The sequence below is a fragment of the Manis javanica genome, chromosome 6, assembly GCF_040802235.1.
Source record: "Manis javanica isolate MJ-LG chromosome 6, MJ_LKY, whole genome shotgun sequence".
In the NCBI taxonomy this organism is placed as follows: Eukaryota; Metazoa; Chordata; class Mammalia; order Pholidota; family Manidae; genus Manis; species Manis javanica.
In genome coordinates, this window is record NC_133161.1 from 11253631 (window position 1) to 11271884 (window position 18254).

Here is an 18254-nt window from a genome sequence, read left to right on the forward strand (position 1 = left end):
TCCCAGGCTGCTCCAGATGGTAACTGCGGGGGAGGCTTGTGGGAAGTTGTGTGAGAGGAACGGATTGCTTTGGGTCTGGTTGAGTCTCTACCTTTCTTCTACTTGCCAATTAAAGTTGTTCCCTACTATCTCCTTGGCTCCCCTGTGCCTTCACTGCGCAGTGTCCCTTCCAGGCAGCCTCCACCCCTCCAATGCCTTCCCAGCCCTTCCTTGCAGGTTGAGGCCTCACCACACCTCCAACTTGCAGAATCACTTCTTTCCCTTTAATGTGGGGGGAGGCAATGGAGGGGCGGAGGGCTGAGGAGTGAAGTGTCCAGGGGGTCGGTCGGCTTTAGTGTGGCAGGCAACTCTCACAGAAGCCAAGGAGACTTGCACGCGCCTCCCATGTCCCCCTTGGGCCTGCGTCCACGGCTGGCCACGGGCATAGTCAGTCCAGGGCTCCCTGCCTAGGCTTCACACCTCCACTGAGCCCGGCTGCCTCAGGTGCTGCTGTAGGAGCTGGACGTTGTGCAGCAGCTTCTTCTGGTGGCCAGCCAGGGTGACGCCCAGAGCAGGCAGGTCTCTGGTGGGGAAGGAGCGGATCAAATCTGGGCCAGCTTCTCCAAGACCCCAGGCATGACTGCTGGCCTCAGGCCCGGAGGACCACCACCCACCTCACCCTGCTTACTCCAGGCTCAGCTGAACCACATCACTGAAGGTGCAGAGGCCAAACTTGGAGAAGTTGTCCTGGTAGCACTCTAGTCCAATGGCCGAAAGCCAGGCCTGGGGTGAGTCCAGAGAAGGGAAGTCCAGGGCCACAGGGGTCAGAAGGGCCTGGGAAGGCCTGGGGGAGGGGCACAGGCAGGTCAAACTCCCCCCTTCATTTTGCCCCTTTGCTCAGTTTTCTTTTTGGTTTGCATCTACCCTCCCTAGCTTTCCCAGGCTCCAGTCCCAAGCTCCAGACCTGTCCCCAGGGCCCCCGCCAGCCTGCAGAGTGTCTGGTTTGCGGATCATCTTGTCAAATGCAGCCACCAGTTGGTCAAAATGAGGCCGCCGGGTCCGGTCCTTCTGCCAGGTGTCCAGCATAAGCAGATGTAGTCCAGGAGGACAGCCTGGAGGTGGCGGCAGGCGGAACTCCTGTTCTATTGCATTTAGTACCTGGGGGTTAGAGGAAGGATATGCTATGGGAAGCTACTGCTAGTGGAAAGGAGTATGTTGTTAGGTTGGGGGCTGGCATCAGGTGAAACGTGAGGTTGGGTGGAGAAGGAACTTAAAAATATGGGTACCAAGAGCAATGTGAACTTAGAATGTGGGTGGATCAGAGAATGGAGGTCTTAGTGTGGATGAGTCTGTGAGGCTCAGGGGTTGGAAGGATGAGGGTGTGGCATCAGCAATGTCTAGGTCAAGAGCTCACCTCCTGATCGCTCATGTCCCAGTAGGGCCGTTCTCCATAACTCATCACTTCCCACATCACTATCCCAAAGCTCCAGACATCACTGGCTGTTGTATGCTTTCCATGTGCAATGACCTCTGGGGCTGCCCAGCGAAGCAAACAACTTGGGCCCTGAGGGTGGGGTTTTTAGTGATAATCAGAGTAGTGGCCACATTTATTGAGCAACGACTATATGCTCAGATGTGTGTCCAGGCTTTCATATCAAGCATCTTGTTCGATCCTCATAACAACCCTGTAGGGTAGAGGATATTACCTCCATTTTATAGTGCAGAGGCTGAGGCATAGAGAAGTATGAACCTGTGGAGTCACACAGATTGAGGTTCGAGAGCTCAGGGTTTGCACCCAGCTGCTCTGACTCTGTGGACTCTGTGCTTTAGGGGAAGCCCAGGAGGTGGTTCTAGGTGTTTTTACAGGTCTCCCACCTCCCCCGTCTAATGGCCTGGCCTGGAGCCCAGAAATCCCTCAATCCTGTCCGTCTCTGACCCCAGCCTCCATCCTGGATGGAGCACGGGTGAGCTCCAATACTGCAGATATTACGATATGCCACCTGAGGTGCCCACCCCATGTCCTGCTCTTCCTCCAGCATCTACTGAAGGATGCTGAGCCGCCATGGCTGTGCTCTTACCTGAGGACTGTGGCCAAGACGGGCCACTTTGCACACTAGATGACTATTCACCAGCACACTGCGGGCAGAGAGTGCTCGGTGGACGAAGGCAAAGCTGGACAGGTACTGCATGGCGGCAGCCACTCCCCGCTGCATGGCCACCAGCTGCAGACTGCTGAACTGGCCCTCCCGCTGCTGATGGGCAGGGAGCAGAGATCAGCCACCAGCAATGGGGCAGGGAACCTCGACACATGGCACAGCAGACGTGGGCACAAGAGGGTGAAGGGGTCAGGGAACCGGAAAATGCGCTGGGAATAAAGGATGAAGACCACGGGAGGCGGGAAGCAGGGCATAGGGCTCTGCCTCCAGGACAGTTGAGAACTGCCAACTTGCCAGCACCCAGGGCCCCTCCTCCCTCTCCCAGGCCAGACTGACCCTGAGGAAGCTGTCCAGGGGGCCCAGCTCCATGAGTTCTGTTAGCACCATGAGGGGCCGGCTCTTGGTGACCACGCCCTCCAGCCGCAGGACGTTGGGGTGCTGGAACTGGCCCAGCACGGCAGCCTGACCAAGAAAGGTCGTCTGCAGGCTCTCAGCACCACCGGCCCACAGGGCCTGGATGGCCACAGCCTGTTCCCGCCGTCCCCGGGGCTGCAGGCGGCCCCGGCGAACTTCTCCGAAGGAGCCTGGGAGAACAGGTGTAGCTGGGGGAGGGTGTCAAGGGTGGGCAGAGGGCTTATGGTGTCCTGCCCTGTTTAGAAGTGATCCTGCCAGGGGAGGCTCCCAGGGGGCCCCAGTCCTTCCCATTCCCTGCTCCTGCCCCCACAGTACCTGCCCCAATGACTTCCTCGATCTTGATATATGCAGGATCAACCTCCCGGGCAAATTCTCGGATGGCCTGGCAGGGGTCCTCGTATGTGGAGGGGTCGATGTAATACTTCACCCCAAGACCTGAGATGTATAGGTTGTTATGAAGGGGTGCTGGGAAGCCGTGCTGCCCACACACCCCAGGCATGTCCTCTTTCTTCCGAACATGGTGCTCAGGAGCACCCCTCAACTTTGGGGGAACCCAATCTTGCCTGGGGTGCTCCCAGCCCCGAGCCCCCATCTCTCCACCTGTGCACCCCACAGTGCTAGCCCCCCACACCTGGACTGCTGTACTGCTGTAGTTGCTCTGTGTAGCCTGTCCCACGCCGCTTCCTGGGGGACAAAATCGAGTCCTAGAATACCTTCCCATTTCCTCCCACCTCTGCGTGCGCCGGGTGGCAGAGGACGAGGTCAGTGGGGGTTTCAGCACAGGCTCTGGGGCTGCCTGGACTTGGGGTTGTGCAACCAGAGTGAGGGGCGTGGGGGCACAGAGGGAGGGGCGCACCTCTGGAAGACAACAGCCAGCACAGTGATGGCCGCCAACAGGAGGAAGGCCAGGGCTCCCAGGATAGAGCCAATCACCAAGGACAATCTCTCCGGAAGCCGGGCGGACAGCTCACCTGAGGACCCAGGCGCCCAGGATCACCGCCGGGCAAGGTCTCACATGCACGTGCACCCACACTCGCCCGGTGCGCCCACCCCCATCCTCCCATGGACTCGAAGGCCAGCTGCTCAGCCAGGAGCCCCCCTGCACACAGCCTCTGGTCTGGAGGGTCCTGGGCGAAGGCTCAAGGCAAGGGCAGCCCCTGGGCTCTCCTCACCACCGCCTAGTGCCTCTCCCTCCCTGTCCAGGCTTCCTCTCACCTTGAGGCAGTGTCTGGAAATAGACCTTGCCCCCAAAGGGGCCGTGGCCTGCGGCAGTCCGTGCCCGGACCTGGAAGCCATAGATGTGGCCGGGGCTCAGCTGCGTCACAGTGGCTGTGTTTGTCTCGATGGTCAGGGTGAAGGAATGGGATTCATCTTGTGCCTGGGAGGGGGCAGCCACTCACTCCCTGCCCCCTGCCCCAGTCCCCTCACCCTTGCTCCTACCCACAAAGCTTCCAGCCCCTCCCACGCTCTTGAAACCCCCTGCTGCAGGCTCCTTGGCACCTCTGTCGTCCTGGTGGCCCCTACCTCTCACCCCCTGCAGTGGCCCTCGAGCTCCCACCAGCCCTGCTGGGCACCCCCACCCCTCCTGACCTGATCACAGTAGCGGAGCTGATAGTCCAGGATGTTCCCGTTGGTCTGGTCTGGCTGTGGCCAGGACACCGTGAGGCTGTTGGATGCCCGGCTCACTTGGTGTACCACAGGGACTGCGGAGGGAACTGAGGCAGGGGGGTTAGTGGGGAGGTTTCCAGGGCCAAGGAGCGGGAGCAGGGAGGGGGTGCTAAGGAGAGGTAAGGCTCACCTGCGTGGCTAGTGCTGACATTGATGGCTGCAGCCTGGGGAGGGTCCGGGCTGAGCTCTGACACCCCGTTGACAGCCTGCACCTCCAAGATGTAGGGCACGTGTGCCCGGAGCCCCCCGACTAACACTCGGCTCTCAGTCAGGCCCCTCTGGCGGGGGTCGAAGTGGACCTCATCCCTGCAGCGGTGACAAGCGCCCCCGCTGCCAGGCTCCTGGTGGCCTCTGCACTCCTTGCACACGACGTTGAAGAGCAGGTCCCCTCGCCCCCCCAGCTCCTGAGGGAGGCGCCAGTGCAGCATGAGAGCGGAGCCTTGCACCTCGAACCAAAGCTCCCGGGGTGCAGATGGAGGGCCTGGGGAGGTCACCGGGCAGTGGAAAGGGCCACAGGAGAGGGAGTTGTGGGTGGGAGTGATTGAGGAAGGAGGGAGGCCCGGGAAGGTAGACACCCAGAGGGGAGGAGACGGAGCCCAGCGTGGGGCCAGAGGGCAGAAGAGGCAGGTGGAAGGAGAAGGGCAGGAGGCGGGCCAGGTGGGCATGGGGTCAGCGAGAGGGAGGTTTAGGGTAGCAAGGAATGAACCAAGGACACAAGAGAAAGAGAAGTCACTGCAAACGCAAACCAGCCCCACTGTGTGACCCACAGGCTCTCCCTCTCTGTCCCCACTCCCAGTCCCATTTCCTCTCCTGGGGCACATGGGGGACTCACCAGTGCAGGGGGCTTCTGGGGGGTCGGAACTGGCCCGGTAGAAGCCATCCAGGCAGGGGCACACAGGTGCTGCCAGGTCAGGGGTATGGCTGCGGGCAGGGCACAGTGAGCAGGGACCATTCCCAGCCAAGGCCTTGTAGGTGCCCCTGGGACAGGCTGAGGAGCACAAGAGGGTGAAGGTGGTGCCGTCATACTGGCTCCACCTACCCCCTCCTGAGCCCCACCCACTGCACACCCCAGGGGCGGGTCCTTTCCTCCTGAGATCTAGCCCCAAACCCTCTCCTCCCTTTTGATGATCCCTGGGGTCGTCGCGCTAGGGTGGAACTGTGTTTGCACTGACGGATAACGCAAGGTGGGCTGGGGGCCTTACGGGCAGGCCAAGCACCAGATGCAGGTGTCAGGCGTGACTGCGTAACTGCCTCTGCAAAGGCCTCCTGCAGCCTCCACCCTGTGGCAGGGCCCCCTCCCCTTGGCCAGTGTCCCCTGCCTTCCCCTACCTGCATCCTGGTCACCTGGCCCTGGGATGATCCCTTCCCAACTAGATGGCAAATGGGGACAAGGGACCCCATGCCAAGATGACCCAGGAGTTTAACTCCTTTTGTTCTCCATCGCTTCTCAGGCCCCCAGCCCTAGGATCCTCAGCAATGACTGTGGAAGTCTCCAGAAAGTTTTAGAAATTTCAGATGAGCAGATGAGAGCAAGTTGGTGTGCTTTAGGAAATAAATCTAGAGAAAACGGGAGCCCTTTCCTAAAATAGCTGATTCCTGACCTGCTGGGGACAAAATGAAGTTTGGGGTGCTCAGGAGAGGAGCCCGAGGTGGAGGGGGAATCTTAGCCGCAGGGGGCCGGGGTCTTACCTTGGCAGGCCTTGTCTCCGCGCACAGGCTGATGGCCTGGCTGGCAGCGGCAGCCCCCGACGGCTACCATCCACTTGCCTTCCCCGTTGCAGTGCAGCCGGGGGGGGCTGCCGCCTGCCTGGCCGCCCCCTCCATCCTCCTCTGGCTCTGCGTGAGCCACACAGGCGCCCACGGCTGCCACCAGGGAGGCCCCGCCCGCCCCACTGGCCTGCGTCTCGGCAAAGGAGGCGAAGGCGCGGAGCACGGAGGGGCAGGCGTAGGAGAAGAGCTTAACGGCTACGAGGGCCAGGCAGGCGCCCGTGTCCTGGAAGGCCACGTAGAAGCCGCGCTGCGTGAGGGGACCGAAGCTGCGCTCCTTGACGTTCAGCTGCAGCCCGGCCCGCTGCCCGGCGCCACGCGGGCCCACGGCCCACGCCGAGGACGCGGGGAAGCTCTCGTCCGCGGCAATCGTGTCCACCTTGGTCCAGCGCTTGCGGTGCCAGTCGGAGAGGCTGTCGGGGCCGTCGGGCTCCTCCGCCTGGCGGTAGTAGAGGGTGAAGGTCTCCCGGCAGGCGCCGCCGGCCACGCCCAGGCTGGAGCACGCCCGCACCGAGAAGTGGAGGCGGATGTGCGCCCTCTGGGCCCCTCCCCGCTCCACGAAGTGTGTCTGCAGCCAGTTGTCCTGCCCGGCGCCTGGGGGGGCCCCTGCCACGTGGCATGCCTCGAAGGTCCGAGTCAGGCGACGCTGGTCGTCCAGAACACTGACTTCATCCCACTGCAGGGAGGGTGGGGGACAGCGTTAGCTGCTCGGGGCTTGGGGGTGCAGGGAGCAGGGGCCATATCTCTTCCACTGAAAATTAAAATGAATGGCATACAAGGCAGGGTGACGACACCCCAAAGGCCTGTTCCTCTGGAGGGAAGGAGTCTTATCCCATCAGTCGCTACCCAGGGGCTCCTTCCTGGATTCCATACTCTAGGGAGCAGGGTAGAAAAGGGACGATGGGCTCAGAGTGAAAGGGGGGCACTCACCCCACCTGGGGGGTAGGTGAGCCAGCCAATCTCAGATGTCTCTCCAGTGGTGTCCAGCAATATCTCTGCCCAGAGAGAAGAAGGCCCACACAGTGGCCAAGCCCATTCCCATGAAGGAAAAAAAGAATCTCCGCCCTCCCCCCTTGCTCATTTAATTCACCAGCAGGAGCAGAGCTGTCTGTCAGGAGCCTCTCTCTGAAACCCACGCCATTCCCTGCCCCATTCTGATGTCTTCACTCTGTTCTGCATTTCTTGAATCTTTCCCATCTCCCCACCCCAGGCTGGGTCTCTCTCAACAGGCGGGGCCTCTCCAGTCTCGCCTCGGTCTTACCTTCCAGAGCCAGAACTGAGGACAGCAGCTGCAGGGCCCACAGACTGCACACCATGCCCGCCCCGCGGCTCCCTGAGCGGGCAGCCTCCTCAGCAGCCATGGGGCATCTTCAGGGCCCCACCCCGCTCCCAGGCAGGGCTGCCGCTTTGTGAGCCTGGGGGTCTGCCGCCAAGCTTGCTTCCTAGGCAGACACACAGGATCAGAAGCAGCCGGTGGGAGGAAACTGCATAGCTTCATAAAACTTGACCCCGTGTCTCCCCCTAGGGCTCTCAGACCGCTCCAGCACCCATCATGGGGTGAGGGCCAGCCGGAAGCTGACTTCCCACCTGTGCCAAGTCTACCATCGTGGAGGGCCATGTGCCAGGTCGCTCCCTCCCTACTCCCTGCAGGTGACTCAACCCCCCTCTCTGAGCATCCCTTTCTCATGGCCACCCTCTTAGAGCACAGGGCAGTTCTGGGCCAGTCTTACCCTTTCCTGATGGAAGGAGCTATTCCAGTTCTTTCTCTTCATTTATTCTCCTCTCTTCCTTCTACAGCCACCCTGTACTGGAAGCCGGAAGATTCTTCTCATTAAGAGCAGGCAGGTCAGAAGCTATTCCTTCCCTAGGGACACAAGATCCCCCTCACCCACACTTCCTGACCCCCATCAGACTTGGGCACTCAAGGCATTTCAGAGAGGCAGTGAAGCTGGAGAGGCTGCAGAAGGAACCCTGTGGGGGCTGACCAGGGGGTCAGGGCAGATGCAAAATAACAGAGGTGCAGATTCCTGCCGTGTGATAAACGAGCCAGCATAGAGAAGGGACAGATCTATGTAGGTCTGACATACCTCCATTTTGTGAACAAAGGTCCTCTCTCCACAGGGGGTACATTTTCAATGGCTTACAGAAAAATGAGCATAAGCATATGCCTCACGTATATGAAGAGATGCTTCTAGTTTGCTCACAGTGAAAGGAAAGCATGTTGAATATTATGAGATTCATGATGCATGAGTTTGGAGAAGCTGTTGGAAGTAGGCTCTCTTATATTCACTGAGCTTATGAGTTCAGGTTGGAGGGACAATTGGTGATGTCCATCTAGCAGTTTCACTTCTAAGAATTTGTTCATCAGGTACTGTAAACTTGGAGCCACGTGCACACATGTTCAAACAACAATATTTATTGCCAAGTTGTTTGTAAAGGGAAAGACTGTAAGGTAATTGCTCATCAACAGGAAGATGATGTAAAAATTATAGCACTAACTTAAAAGGGAATAAGGGCTAGTGTTATGTACTGATATGGAAATAATTTCCAAGTGAAAGTAGTCCAGTGTAGAACGGTGTAGTATATGCTCTCCAGGCTGGTGGCTTGAGAAGGACAAATAAAATGTAAGGATCGTTAGGAAGGGTAAGCAAAACCTGGAAAGAAAGGGACAGGGAGAGGATGGTGATAGGGCAAGGGAGATTTTTCTCACTATATTCCCTTAAATATCTGTATTTTAAAAATCTTGTATATACATAAAATATCTCTTCAATTAAATCATTAGTTAAAATTTCCTTTAAATCAGTAGCTAATAACAGTTTAGCAAAATGAATCAAAACAGTCTTCATGCCTTCAAAATGATTTCTGGGGACTATGTAATAAGCTGCCCTTTCATATAAAACGTTCCCAAGCTTTGAGAGGCACACCACTACAGCTCACATGCACAGGCTAGGGAGGTATGACTGCCTCCAGGGTCACAATTAAGATAAGTGGGCTCAGAATTTCCTTGGCTCACTGGTCTAGAGATTAGTGGTGACCTATCTCTTTCCTCATGGCTGAGTCTCAAGAATCTATGAGAGCAGTAGATTCCATTTATTTCTATAGACAGGAAAACAAGAGGCGTGTTGCTCAAAAGACACTGGACTAAGAATAAAACAAACAACTAATTGGAAAGCTGGAATCTGATTTCTCCTGGCTTTGTGGCCATGTCATTCATGGTACCATTGAAAACTACATTTCACAATGAAGCTGAAATCCCAACTGTTAAACTATATTTAATATTGATAAATGTGAAAATCATAATTTGACTCTACTAATTTTCTTTCTGGTAATGCTGCCTGTACTGTAAGATGAAGCCTTCAGTATTATCTCCATATGGTTATCATGAAAAGACTGTTTCTACAGCTGTATGGACTGATGTGTGGTAGGAAGTGCCAACTGGCCACCGAAATTTACCTTTCATCCCTCTAGAACCCTATTTATGAAATAGAGTTCAACTTACTGCATATGGAGGCAACTAAGAAGCATTTCCAAAGTGCCATGTGGACATCTTACATTTTCACAATGTTATATGTCAATATCTCAATAAAAGTGGGAAAGCAAGCATTTCCATACGGCAAAGTATTCCTAAGAAACAGAGATTCTTTGCAAATGCTACTAGACCCACTCACAGATTAAATCAATGTTTCCAAGAACAGGGAGATCATGAAGTAAAAAGCATGGCCTCATTACCAATGGCTGTTTAATAAATATCCTGAAGTAAGTCATGGTGTAGGTGCACCCCCAGACTCATTCAATGGCTTAATCTGAAGACATGCTTGACACACCAAAGTCGACCAGATTCTGTTCAGAGTTATAGAGTCTTTAGGAATGCTGTTACGAAGAACTGAGAATGCCAGCAAAATGTCTTTAACAGTGAAGGCTATTATACCATTTGCCCAGCAGATGTACTTTAAAATAGCCTCTCTCAGTCAGAACATGGGTAGATTCTGGAATCTGTACAAAGAAGAAACTGTAAGCATGGTGTCTTCCTAAACTTACAACCAGACAAATAATCATGGAGAAGGGATAATAAACATTTTGGATGAATCTCAATGCACTTTTTTTTTGAGAGACAGCAAAACACAAGAGAAGAGATGCACTGCGTATCACATCAGCCGTGCAATATGGAACATTCTGGAAGCTGAGGAATGGCAAAGTATTTGATTATAATACACGTAACAGTAGCTTGTGGCTGTCATAAGGGCGGACGTGTGTAGTCTTAGCATGTTATCTTGGTGACAACATGAAGCCAGCCTCTCTCCAGAAGATCCAGGAAGGAGCAAAAGCAATGATGAAACAGGTTAAAGCCACTCAGCTTCTGTCGTCAAGGGGAATCAGAAAGAAGAGAGTAAAATGGAGACATTGCATGGGGATTGCCACTTCAGTAATTATTAAAAATTTTACTAAGAACAAAGATATTCACTAAAAAGCAGTGGTGGAAGATCCTCAAGTACCTAGAAGTTTCCTTTCGCTGTTTGATGAGACCTTTTTTTAGATCTGGGTCCAGAAGATTGAAGGTTATAAACAAGTTTCTTCAAAAAAAAAAAATTGTGGCTGAGTGAGACTTGGAAATAAGGTCAGTTCTTAGTTCTCAAACAAACAGATAAATTCAAGTCTTATTTTTTAAAATGTAGAAAGAACCTAAGTGGATCTCTATGGCAAGACTAAAAATAAGGAAAGAGTCAACTTTGAGATGTGGAAGAAATTGCTATCAACTAATGCCCACCACTGCAGATTCTTCAGAAAGAAGTTTCAAAGGGAGAAATGTAAGTGACAAGAACATGCAACTCCATCCCCATGCCTGGAACACTAAAAACAAGCAGGATTCAGAACCTGATTTTCAAAGATGCCTTCAGTGGCTGAGAAGTAAGACATCTTTCCGCATTTGGCCCAGGAGTGCATCCTGGGAGCAGCCAAGCACATCCCTTCCACCACACAAACACAGATAGGACGGCTTCAGATCCTTGCATCTCCTCCAGCTCGAGAATGGTCAGTATTTTGAAATCCTCTAACCCATGAAAGAGCAGAAAACTCATCCCAATCAGGAAAACATGCAGATTTCAGATGTGTGTACGGTTTTAAAAAATATAAAACACCAGAAGCAGCAGAAATGTGAATGTAAAATGGTAGCTCAGAAAATGAGATTGATTACATGAGGTTTTGTGTGACAAAAATTGCATTCTCTGACTTCACATTTTTTTTTCTCAGCTTCTTTTCTGGATATATCACTTTCTATCTTTTTGCTACAGTAGAGGCACTGCATCCACAAGCCTGCGACATTTCTTTGGTTGATAAAAAACATGACAGTTTTGTAGGCATTGAGGCTGTATTTTGTTTTCAAAAACTGGCAAAGATTAAAGATGTGTAGACTCTTAGCTTATAAATCATAGCTTGTGAGTCCTGTTATCCATAAAATTAAAGGTTGAGAAATGAATTAAATGAGTAAATCGGTAAGAAGTAAAAAAAAATAACTGTCCTCAACTGAAAATGCTAAACATGATACTTTTATGAACAAGGCAAGCTGCCTTAATTGATGCACCTCAATCCACAAAGTGAATTTTAAAAAATTAAATAATATAAGCCAAATAAGCTGGGAGGAAGGTATGGCAGATGATGCACTGGGCCATTAAAATTGGTTTCTGTAGGAGGTAGAGATGGAGGATGGTAGGTAGGGGGATTATTACCTTTGTCTTACACATATTTTTCTTATTGCAGTGAGCAGATCTTATTTTTATAATTAAAACAAAAATCTGAACAAAAAAGAAAAATATTTTAAAAACCTAGACTACTATAGCACGTGTTTACGTTTTATCCACACCCTTACCCCCCACCCCCAACTTCTTCCTCTGGGCTTCAAAATTATATAAAATTTTTCATCTTTAAAAAGAAAGCAGAGATGGAGAGGCAGTAGGAGCTGGGAATGGGGGGGGAGCAAAATAACTTTCATTCCTGGATTTTCCTTACGCTTCTTTCCCAAAAAGTTCAAATTGTCCCACTGATAATACCATTCTTCTCCTATACGGTGTCAAGCAAAGGACCTTGTCTTCAGAGGGAAATGGAGGACCGACGGGAGGGGGCTGTGCACTTGGAACCCACGAGAAGTGAGCCAAGACAGGACATGCAGTGAGGCAAATGTGCTGCAGGTCCCAGGCCCAAAGGGATCAGTGGTTTCGTGTCTGGTGTGGTTGCTGAGCTGCTCCTTACACCTGTTAGCCACAGGGCCAGCGTGGGAGGGGTCAGCACCACAGGCCCTGTCCTCTGTCCTGTTCTCAGCTGTTAAACACCCAGGAAATTCCAGTATAATCCTTGCTCAGCTTAATGCTGCAGCCTCTGCCCTTTAATCTCCACCTTGGATGTGGTCTCGGTAGCTCTCCCAGCTCTGGCCACCTGCCTTGAAAAGGATCCTATTGGCCTTTACAGGGGCATCCAGAGCAGACAGTGAGGAGGCGGCTATCCTCCAGGGCTTCTGGCCCCCGCTGCCCTGGCTGGAGGAGCCAAATTGTGGATTACCTAGCAGAGGACAGTCCTGTGTCCCTCGAGGCCTCCAGTTCCCACGATTGTCCCTCAGAGCACGCAGAGGCAGGTGACTGTGCCTCCCACTCCCAGGCTGTGGAGCTGGAAAGGCTGTTAAGATGCAGGCAGTGTCTGGGTCTAGCCAGACAGCCACTTAGAATGAGAGCTGTGCACTGCCTGTGCACTGACCGGGACATGCACGGCTCTGGGAAAGGGCATCAGGGAGGCTGTGGGGGCGGCCGGTACATGTGTGGGGGAGATTTACAAGTACCAGGCCCGAGCCTGTGAGGGCAAGTGTGAGTGTGTAAGGGAGTGTGGAGAGGTGAGATGAGCAGGTGTGCTGGGAGGTGTGCATGTGACCGCACGCACATGAGTGCGGATCCCAAGTGGTCCTCGTGCTGGTGGCAGATGCCCATGAGCCCTCTCCCTCACGCTGGGCCTGTCGCTTCTCCACCCCTAGTCGGGCTGTGAATAGCTCTCTGCCCCAGCAGTTGCTTCTGCAGTAACACCCAGGCTGGGAGAGAGAAGTAGACAAAGGGGCTGGTGAGGCTGCCCGGAACCCCACAGCCCCTTCCACCGAGTGGGGCGTATTGTGAGGACACAGGACCCCGGGCCCAGCTCAGGACCCGGGGATGAGCTGGGAGAGCAGCTGGTGCAGAGGGGGAAAGCTCCTGCCCTTCCCACACTCAGCCCACCACTGCCTGTCGCTCCCCAGCATTCCGGTGACCCAGCGGTCACTGCCAGCCATCTTCTAGCACCCCAAATGAACCAACAGACTCCAAAGGAGTCTTCTCCCAAGGCCACTAGGTAGGTACATAGGAGCCTGCACCCTAATCTTACTGAGAGAAAAAAAGGTCCATTGCTCTGAGAGAGCCATGTGGCCCCTCTGAACAGCTCTGGCAAGTCTCATCCCTCCAGTGCCCCATTACATGGACAGGTTCCCTGGGCTGCCCAAATCCCAGTCCTTTCCCACTGCACCAGCATCTCCCTTCCAGAGCCTGAGTCAAGTTCTCCTGGCCTGTGAAGGGCCTGGCCCTGGTTAACTTATGGGGAACAGGCCCAGCTGCTTCTCTCCACGGGCACTGCCAGGGACATTACAACATCAGCTATGCTGGGCACATGCCAGCTCCCCCAGGGGTGGGAGGAAAGAGGGTGCCAGACAGCCAAGAGTGGTGGGTGGGGGTGTGGGACAGGTAGGGCCAAGCACCCAGTAAAGAGAGGGGTGGAGCTGTGGCAGCAGCAGGCAGTAGACTTTGGTTGCAACTTGGGGGTGACGGCTGGGGAGCACGAGCCTCCCCTCCCCTCCAAGGCTCAGGTGTGGTGATGGGGTCAGGCCGGTGGGCAGGAGTCAGCCTTCTTGCTCCTCCCCACTCCTCCGGGATTGGAAAGATGCCCCTGGGGGCGGATGGGTGGGCAATCTTTTTCAGAACGCTGGGAACCGGCCTCTGTGAGGACCCCTAGATCAGAACCCCAGGCCAGAGCCAGCGGGGTGTCAGTGCAGCCACAGTGGGGGATCGCAGCTGCAGTGTTAACAGGGTATCAGCGGCAGCTGCTGGGGTGCAGGGGGGGGTGCCAGGCTGGCAGTTTCATGAACCCCGCTCTCGCCTTGGGGAGGGATACTCGGTACACCCCCAGGAGGCCCCTGAGTGAGGATCTGCAGAGGCCCAGCCTGAAGAAACCCTCTACTTGTGCAAACCTGAATCCCTCTGTCTCCGGGCACACCGCCCCCTCGGCCCCCAAACCGTCGGCGACCGTGGGGCTCACCTTCGCGCCGGCCACAGGCTCCGCCGCTCTGCGCCCCACGAGGCCCCGCGCTGGAGCTGCGGCTCCCCGCGCTCGCCCGGCGCTGCCCGAGTGTCGGTTCGGGTGCGGGTCCCCGGTGCCGCGGCCGGGGGCTGCCAGGGGCCGCGCCTCTCCGGGGTCCCGGAGAACGGGGGGCGGCTGGCACCAGAGGCTGCCCTGGAGGCGGGGCGCCCGGGGATCGAGCGGGGCCCGCGTAGCGCTCGCCGTCGCCGCGCTCGGCCGCGGGTCCCGCGGCGCGCAGGTCTGCGCCGGAGCGGCGGCTGGAGCGAGCGCAGCCCGGCCCGCCCCTCCGCGCCCCTCCCCGCCCGGCCCGGCCCGCCCCCCGCCGGCCCCAGCGGCCGCCCTCCCGCTCCGCTCTTCCGGGGCGCCGCCTCCGCCGGGCCGCGCGGGCGGAGGCCGGGGACTCCGAGGAGGGCAGGCGCGGGCTCCGGGCCCGGCAGTGGGGCGCCGACGCCCCGGAGGGCGGCCGGCCCCAACGCCCGCGCCCCTCGCCTCCCCTGCTTTGAGTCAACTCGGGACACTAAACCCACCGCTGTAGTTCCTACTCGGGTTTGAACTCAGGTGGGTGTGAGCGGAGGAGAGAACGCAGGAAAAGGAGTGGGCTGGCGGGCGGTCCGGGGGGCCCGCGGGAGGGTGGGCGTGGACGGCAGCAGGTGGACGGGCGGCGGGGCGCCTGCTCTAGCCCCAAACTCCTCTCCTGTTCGTGGCCCCGGGTTCCTGGACAGGCTGGAGCCTCTGACCTCGCTCGCCCTCCCTCCACCCTCCCCAAAGGGCAGGGAAGCCTGGGTCTGAGAGGGGAAGTCCAGACGTGGGTGCCGGCTCTCCACCGCCCGGGCAAGTCGCTGCGCCTCTGGGTGCTCCTCCCCTGCCCGCTCCCGGGAGAGAAGCTCCCCACGGGGCTGAGCGGCGGTGGAACGAGCTCTCAGCGGGGGCCTGGAAGGGTGGAGGAACCGAGCGGGCGCCGAGAGGAAGAATATTTCCGCCCACCCCCAGCCTCTTCTCAAACCGAAGATAGGGTTTGGGGTCTACCGTTCGGCCCTACAGCGCTGAGCCCCGGGGGGCGCTTCCCTAGAAGTGTTGCTACCACCTGCTGGTTCTCTCCAGGACCACACGCATCTGGTGAAACTCCCTCTGGCCTTTCCGGTTCCCCAAGTCACCCTGTCCTGTTTTATTCTCTACTTCTTTAATTTATTCAAGACTTGTTTATTAAAGCACTAGCTGCAAACGGGCTGATCACAACTGGTACTTAAAGAGCATTCAGAAACCAAGGAAAGTTGGGAAAGAGATTAGCCAACAAGCACAATAAACAAAACAATGAAACTCATTAGGAGGCACCTGGGAGAAACAAAGCAGGCTTTAATGAATTGGCTGACTGAGTGACTGAGAAGGTGAAGGGGACGGAACTAGCCCTCGGGTTGGCAAGGGGGTTGGTTCCCTCTCAACTTTGGAGTCAATTAATAAGCCTAATGATGCTGAATGACTCTGCATTTGGACATCATTAATAAGCCCATTTGCTGTATGAGTCCAACGCTATCCTGCTTCTTCCCGTTGCTCTGAAACTGGTAGAGGGCTGCCTTCATTGTCAACTCCGTTATCTCCAAGGCCTTGAAGAGAACTTCTGTGAAGAAACCTGAATTTACATTGTATGTGGTACGATATAACTCATGATCCTAATCACAGTAACTGACTGACTGCCAGAAAGCTTTGGGTATATTGGAAACTTAAAAAAAAAAAGGCATATAATTAAATTATGTTAAAAGTTTCAACAAAACCCAAACATAGAGATTACTTTATAAAACCCAGAAAATCCACTAGTAATTTGCAACACATTATGTGTTGATATTATAATGAAAATATCTCTACTGCTCTCATATATTATGACCTATCTCACTGTTTACTGCCCATTAGTTACTATAATATGAAATTAAGTTTCTGTTGTCCAAGGTTTATACAGTTAGTTATTTTTCTTAACAAAGTTTGAGAGGCATCCAGTCTTCAAAGACAGCACCCTTGTACTTGGAAGGCAAAGAGGTTTAATTTGTGGTTATAATTGGCCTTGTATCATAATTTCCTGTATGTTATCAAACCAAGTTTTAAAGGTAGGTGGATAGCACAGGATACATTGTTAATTTATGCTGCCATCTGAGCTATTACGGGAAGTAATGAATTCCTTTTTAAAGGTGAACATAAATCTGTGCTGTAACTTGTTCAGTGCCTGCACACATTGGGTGCTTAGAAGTGTTTTAGAATAAGTAAATAAAAAATAATGGCATTTAAACTTGTTCTGTGCTGTAGGGCAGGACCTAATAAAGTTTGTGGCTCACAAAATTCATTACCTTGGGACACAGCCATCTCTAATGTAAATTTAGAGACAAAAGAAGCCCCTGAGTAGAAAACTCCAGGTGGTTTGAGACGGCTCTTTGATTGGTTCTGCCTCCTTTCTTTCTGTTTTTACCTCCTTCTGGGGCTTTTTTCTCTTCCCATCTATCAGTCCCCAAGGATGTGCAATTTTCTTCTTTCTTATTTCCCTGTAGATTGGCTAAGGCAAGCTGATGTTATTATAAACAAAGAACTTTATAAGTAATTTCAGTGGTAGGATTGCTAATAGAAAGCAGAAAAGGAATTTTTTGCTGAGCCCCTGGGTGTTTTATTCCAAGACATTAGTTATCCCTCTAGATGCCCAGGCCCTCCCCTAAACTGTCTGAAGGACCTGTGACCTCTATGTATAATCTTACTTCCCAAAAGCTGAAGTCTGGTCTCCAAATATTTCACCTGATGAAGTGTCAAATGCTCATTTATGCTGCTAAACTTTTTTTCTTTTTCTGTTCAGAAATATCTAGAGTGTTCTAGGATTCTTCTACAGAACTGGTTTGTTTGAAGGACAAATGTACTTTGTACTGATTTGTAGACCAATGGTGGTTGAGATCCCGGATGCTCACTGCAAGTGAGTGATCTACAAAGCTTCCCCATCAGAGCCTTACATGGTGACATTGCTTTAGCCAAGCAATACTAAAAAGGCGTTCAGCAGGATTAGTGCACAGAGACCAAGAGGAGGGCTCCTTTCTCAGAACAGAATGTTTGTCAGATAGAGATGGACTTCAGCTGCATGTAGCAGCGAAAGTGTACAGCAGTGGTTTAAACATATCAAGTGACCCAGCAATGCTGTGGAAGCCCCAGCTCAACAAGAAGTTAGTTTCTGCCCCTCCACCTTTATGTGGGGCCCTATTTCAGGTCTCAGGATGTCAGCCAGAGCTCCAGCTGTTAATGCTTATTAGTTTCAGTCAAGGAAAAGAAAATGGGTACAGAATAAAGGATAGAGTTTAGCTGAGTCTTAGCACCCTTTAGAGACCCTTTCGGGGAGCCCCGCCCAGTGACTTGTGTATATGTTGTTGGCCCAAACTGTCCCATGACCACCCCTAAATGCAAGGGCCTGGGAAATGCTTGCTGCACCAAATAGTATTGAAGTTCTGTTAGTGAGAGAGGAGGAGAGAAAGAATATTAGACGGGCAAGCAACAGCCTCCACCGCAGATGAGCTAATGATCACAGTTGTCTGCATGTTCTCCTGCCATCTGTAAAGATGGAGGCTTTTCCTAGGACATCCTTGCTGATATTTTGCCACCAGACCAATATCTTGAGTATGTATTTTGAATGTTCCAGAGTGATTCCTAGGAATTTCTGGAGTGAATAGAAATGCTAGAAGCCTCCTTTCACTAAAATAACTATGACACCATCTCCAAAGAAAAATAACCAGTTCGCTTCAGTCACTCATATAAACAATAAGAGTTGAAAACATTGTAAATTTTAATAAGAATTTGGGCAGTCCCCACATGCAGGACAGGGCTGGTAGGTGCTGTCCCTTCCTCTTGGATCTAGGCGGGAATTGAGGTGATCTGCAGCATGGAGCAGATGGCCCC

General features: G+C 53.7%; 1 protein-coding gene across 7 annotated transcripts; it reads right to left on the minus strand.

Annotated features, from left to right (window-relative positions):
- Positions 1-241: 241 nt before the first annotated feature.
- On the minus strand, positions 242-14609 carry EPHB6 (EPH receptor B6). 7 transcript variants are annotated; one of them, XM_036994500.2, is made up of 18 exons: positions 14301-14608; positions 7715-7791; positions 7246-7426; positions 6915-6979; positions 5907-6660; positions 5050-5138; positions 4348-4621; positions 4140-4264; positions 3765-3927; positions 3406-3520; positions 3181-3233; positions 2865-2984; positions 2472-2737; positions 2058-2231; positions 1394-1543; positions 944-1137; positions 668-823; positions 242-562 (listed from the first exon to the last, which is right to left on the minus strand). In XM_036994500.2, the coding sequence occupies exons 3-18, from the start codon at positions 7343-7345 to the stop codon at positions 454-456; spliced, it is 2907 nt and encodes a 968-aa protein (XP_036850395.2). In that variant the 5' UTR covers positions 7346-7426; positions 7715-7791; positions 14301-14608; the 3' UTR covers positions 242-453. The 7 variants fall into 7 exon arrangements, with proteins under 7 accessions (XP_036850395.2, XP_036850394.2, XP_073094414.1 ...); XM_036994499.2 differs by having other exon boundaries at positions 2058-2228; positions 4348-4698; positions 5050-5205; XM_073238313.1 differs by having other exon boundaries at positions 659-823; positions 4348-4698; positions 5050-5205.
- Between the last annotated feature and the right edge of the window lie 3645 nt (positions 14610-18254).

Excerpts from the sequence above, each read along its gene's own strand:
- EPHB6 (XM_036994497.2), bottom strand. The coding sequence starts at position 7,345 with ATGGCTGCTGAGGAGGCTGCCCGCTCAGGGAGCCGCGGGGCGGGCATG. Across the intron at positions 1,544-2,057 it reads GTCTTGGCCACAGTCCTCAG|GGCCCAAGTTGTTTGCTTCG; the intron begins GTAAGAGCACAG and ends CCCCACCCTCAG. Across the intron at positions 824-943 it reads GGCGGGGGCCCTGGGGACAG|GCCTTCCCAGGCCCTTCTGA; the intron begins GTCTGGAGCTTG and ends CCCCTCCCCCAG.